The sequence below is a fragment of the Macrobrachium nipponense genome, chromosome 48, assembly GCF_015104395.2.
Source record: "Macrobrachium nipponense isolate FS-2020 chromosome 48, ASM1510439v2, whole genome shotgun sequence".
Taxonomy (NCBI): Eukaryota; Metazoa; Arthropoda; class Malacostraca; order Decapoda; family Palaemonidae; genus Macrobrachium; species Macrobrachium nipponense.
The window spans coordinates 16,127,022-16,132,327 of record NC_087223.1 but is presented as its reverse complement, the minus strand read 5'-3'; the positions used below and the strand labels follow the sequence as shown (position 1 = coordinate 16,132,327).

At 31.5% G+C, this 5,306-nt stretch overlaps 1 protein-coding gene across 1 annotated transcript; it reads left to right on the top strand.

Moving 5' to 3' along the window:
- Positions 1-495: 495 nt before the first annotated feature.
- On the top strand, positions 496-816 carry LOC135205149 (uncharacterized). Its single transcript, XM_064235514.1, has one exon. It carries the CDS (start codon positions 496-498, stop codon positions 814-816), a length of 321 nt encoding a protein of 106 aa, XP_064091584.1.
- The last annotated feature ends 4,490 nt before the right edge of the window (positions 817-5,306 follow it).

Sequence of the window (5,306 nt, the reverse complement as noted above, 5' to 3'; positions counted from 1 at the left end):
TCACCAGAATTTTAGTGATTTGTCTCCAACAAGTTGGCAACTGTCTCCTACATGTCGACAATTGTTTCCTACAGGTTGACATCTGCCTTCTATAAGCGACCAAGAAGTCTCCAAGGGTCTTCTACAAGTTCCCAACTGTCTTCTACAAGTCTCCAAACGTCACTAATAAGTCTCCAACTGTCTTCTACAAGTTGACAACAGTCTTCAAGTCGACAACTGCTACCAACAAGTCTCCCAATGTCTTCAGCAAGTCCCCAACTGTCTTCTACAAGTCGACAAGTCCCAAAAAGTCGGACACTGTCTTCTACAAGTCGACAACAATCCCAAAAAGACAGAAACTGTCTTCTACAAGTCAATAACTGTCTCCAACAAGTCCCCAACTGTCTTCTACAAGCCTACAACCGTCACTAACAAGTCTCCAACTGTCTTCTACATGTCGAAAACAGTCCCCAAAGGACGGAAACTGTCTTCTACAAGTCGATAACTGTCTCCAACATGTCCCCAACTGTCTTCTACAAATCTCCAACAGTCACTAACATTTTTCCAACTGTCTTCTACATGTCGACAACAGTCACTAACAAGTCTCCAACTGTCTTCTACAAGTCGACAACAGTCCCAAAAAGACAAACTCTCTACTACGAGTCGATAACTGTCGCCAGCAAGTCCCCAAATGTCTTCTACACACCTCCAACAGTCACTAACAAGTCTCCAACTGTCTTCTACAAGTCAATAACTGTCTTCAACAAGTCCCCAACTGTCTTCTACAAGTCGACAACAGTCCCAAAAAGTCGGAAACTGTCTTCTACAAGTCGATAACTGTTTCCAATAAGTCCCCAACTGTTTTCTGCTAGTCGACAACAGTCACTAACAAATCTCCAATTGTCTTCTACAAGTCGACAACTATCTCCGGCAAGTCGACAACTGTCACCAACAAATCTCCAACTGTCTTCTACAAGTCGACAACAGTCTCCAGCAAGTCTCCAACGGTCTTCTACAAGTCGACAGCGGTCTTCAACGTGTCGAAAACATTCTCTAAGTAATAATCTTCTTCAACAAGTCGGCATCTGTCTCCTACAAGTCTTCAGCTATCACTAACATGTCGACAATCGTCTCCAACAAGTCAGCAACAATCTGTAACTAGTTGGCAATCAAACTTGGTTCATTTTTGCATACAGGATGGAGTTTTCCCAACCTAATCATTGATTTTGTCATATTTCCGTGCTAGGATTCACCCTTCAATACTTATTTTCACTTTTAATCATTTTGTAATATATGAAAGTATCTATATTGTGATTATTCTCTCTCTCTCTCTCTCTAAAGATACTATATACTGTGTGTTATTGGCGCCCAGTACCACACCAGTGCTAATTTGCCCCGTGATAAATGCAGTGGATTGGCACTATAATTCATTGCATAATTCTTCCAGTTCAGGATAAACCTCCTGGAATGTTCCAGACTTGTTTTCATTTTCTTTTATTTTTGCGTATTTTCATTTGATTTTTTTACTGAATGTTTTTTTTATTTACTTATTTTTTACGTATTTTGTTTTAATGTTATTTTCTTATATATTTTATATATAAAATCCTTAAATTTCGTCTTATTCATTTTTAAGTATTTTTCTTATGATTTTCATTATTTTACGTTTTTTTTTATTATTCTTTTTTAATTTTATTTATAGCTTCCCTAAACTTATTTTTAACTTTACGTATTTTCTTTTGATATTTGTCATTTCCTTTGTTATTTTATTTATTTATATTATTTATATTTTTTTGCGTATTTTCTTTCGATTTTCTATTCCATATTCATTTTATTTATAAATTCCCCTAATGTTTTATTCTATTTTACGTATTTTATTTTAATTAATTTACAGTTTATTTTTCATATTCTATCGACAAATTCCTCTATTTATCAGGAATTATGTTTTCAATTTTAATTTTCCGTATCTTAATCTTATCTACTTAATCCTATTTTATTCTATAATTTTTCCAATTTTCCATATCTTCATTCTTATTTCTCTCTCTCTTCTGTTTCTTTAATATTATTCTCCTTATTTTCAATCCTATTTTCATTCCTGTTTCTCCACAGATAGATAGAGTAAATGGATGGAATAAATGGATAGATAAATAGAATAAGTGGATAGACAGAGATAGAATATCTAGATAGCTAGAGAAAATGAGGAAGATAAAAAGTAGATAAGTAGAGAGATAGAATAATTGGATAAATATATAGATAGAATAACTAGATAGAAAGAGAAAAAGACAGAAATAGAGAAATAGAATGAATGGATAAATAGATAGTGAGAATAACTAGATAGATAGAGAAAATAGAAAGAAATAACTAGATAGATAAATCGATAGAATAAATAGAAAAATAGAGAAAATTAGATAGATAGATAGAATAAATGGATAAATATAAAAAAGAAGTAAATATATAGATAGAATAACTGGATAAAAAGAGGAAAAAGAAATAAATGGATAAATAGAATGATTAAAAGGATTGAGAACAGAGAAATAGATAGATAGGAAGAATAATAGGATAAATAGATAAAGAGAAGTAGATGGAGAGAAAGAATAATTGAGTAAATAGATAGAAGAATATATATAGAAAGAATAATTGATATATAGATAGAGAGAAATAGATGACTAGAAAGAATAATTGGATAAATAGATAGAGAGAAATAGATAGATAGAAAGAATAATTGGATAAATAGATAGAGAGAAATAGATGACTAGAAAGAATAATTGGATAAATAGATAGAGAAATAGATGACTAGAAAGAATAATTGGATAAATAGATAGAGAGACTAACTAGACAGACAGAGAACAGACCTTAAGCTCCATTTCAACATTCAATTACCGTCTAATTCCTCGCGATTCCTTGGAATGAAGTTATTCCCGCCGATTCCCGTCAGTGCCACACCGGTGCCATTTTGCCCTGTGATTTGTCCGCTGGAATTGGCGCCATGATTCATCGCATACGGCATTCCAGTTCCAGGTAAAACCTGCTGGAATGTTCCAGTCTTTTGTTTGTTGCGTTTTGAGATTTCCTGTATTTTCTTCATTTTTACCTTTTTTTATGTTGTTTTTTATAACATTTCTTTTTTTTATTATTTTTATTTGTTTTGTATTTAATTTGAACTTTAATTTAATTACTTGTGTTTTTAGTATCTTACAGAAATTGTCCAGTATTTATTAATTTTACATTTATTTTATTTTTTATTTCATTTATTTTTGTATCTTAAATATATTGTTTTTCTTTTTTTTTAAATTTTACTTAATATTTTTAATATTTCATTTATCTTCAGATTTTATTTTTTTTTCTGTTAACTCACTTTTTTTTTTTATTTTACTCAATATTCTTAATTTTTCATTTCTCTTCAGATTTAATTCCTTAATATTTATTCATCAGTTCTGTTTGTTTATTGTATCTATATACATTTGTTTTTATATTTATTCTGTATTTTACTTATATTTTACCAATTTTCCTTCCTATTTCTCTTATTCGTATTTCTTCATATTTATTCCAATTATTCCTCTAATTTTCTTGATGAAGTTTTCAAGTGTATCTTTACTTGTAGGTTTTTTTATTTATTATTCAGTTTTCTGTTAGATTTAAGTTTATCAATTTTCTTTCTCCTTTCATATATATTAATTGATCTTGAAATTGTACTTGTGTTTGTATCATAATTGCACTGTTTTTTCTGTATTATGTATTTTCATTCAATTTTATCAATATTCTTCCTAATTCCGGTATTCGTATGATTTCTTAATCATGAAATTCTCTTCAAAAATTTTTTTTTTCTTTTTTCAATTCATTTTTGTTACGCAGTTTTTTTTCCTAAGTGCATTTGTTTTGTATTTATTCTGTTTTTTAAACTCAAGTTTATCAGTTGTCCTTCACATTTTTCTCTTCCTCGTGTTATTCCACTTATTCCATTCATTCTCGTATTGCTATTTTCTTATTTTCTAGTAAGTCTTAACTTTTACTTGTTTTTTTCCTTATTTTTCTAAAGTGTTTCTTTTTGTATTTATTTTGTATTGTTCTTTTATTTCATCAATTATCCTTCATATTTCTGTTATTCGTACGATTCCAAATTCATTCATTTCTCTTCAAATTTAATTCCTAGCTTCAGTTTTTCGCCAAATTCATAATCCCCACAAAATTAATTAAGAATTTCCAATCGTATATTTGTTTTGCATTCATTTTGTATTTTAATTCTATTTCATCACTGCTTCCTATATTCCGTTATTCCTACCATTCCAAAATCATTAATTTGTCTCGATATCTATTTTTCAATTTCGATTTTTCGTGCCAAATTCGTAATTCCAAAAACTAGGATTCGGATGTCTCAAAGACTTGTTAGTCCATCCTAAGAGGAGACATCGTTTGCTCGCTTATCTCTAGGAGCAGGTTTTACTGTTCATTCACAGTGTCCTCCTAATGATTTTGTCTAGCTTTCTTTTAAACTCTTCCACACTGTTGCTGTTGACAACTTCTGGTGGCAGTTTATTCCGTGTGTCACATATCTGGAATGTCAAGAAGTTCCCACAATGGGATGTGTTGTATCTCTTCAGTTCTAGTTTACATCCATTATTTCTTGTCTGCTTTTCGTTTAACGTAAATAGCTTAACGTCTAATTTTGTTATGGCTTTCAGTATTTTGAATGTTTCTATTAGTTGTCCTCGCAATCGTCGTGTTTCTAAGCCATACATGTTCAGGCTCTCTAGTCGTCTTCGGTAACCTATTTGCCTGATGGATGGAATTAACTTTGTGACTCTTGCTTGTACCCCTTCTAATCTATTTATGTCCTTTCTTAGTGTTGGTGACCAAAACTGTACTGCATAATCAAGATGAGGTCTAACTATTGATGTGTAGAGCTGCAGCACCGTTTCCTTGTTTCTGTACTTGAACTGCCTCTTTATGTATCCCACTAGTTTCTGTACCTTCTTTTCAGCTTTCATGCACTGTTTTATGGATTCTAAGTCCTTGGTAATAATGACTCTAAGGTCCTCCTCTTCTTCTACCCTATTTACGTCATTCCCAAGCAGCATGTAGCTGGCATGAGGGTTGTTTGTTCCTATTTGTAACACTTTACACTTATCCAGGTTAAAAGGCATTTGCCATCTTTTTTATCACTCTCCTATTTTCCAAATAATTTCTTAAACTTTCTACAACTAGTTTGGTGTCATCTGCAAAGTAGGCTATCCTGCTAGTTAAGCCTACATCAATGTCATTAATGTAAATAAAAAACAAGAGCTGGCCAAATGCAGAGATTTCACAGATACTAGAGTGGATTTAACACACAC

Excerpts from the sequence above, each read along its gene's own strand:
- LOC135205149 (XM_064235514.1), top strand. The coding sequence starts at position 496 with ATGTCCCCAACTGTCTTCTACAAATCTCCAACAGTCACTAACATTTTT.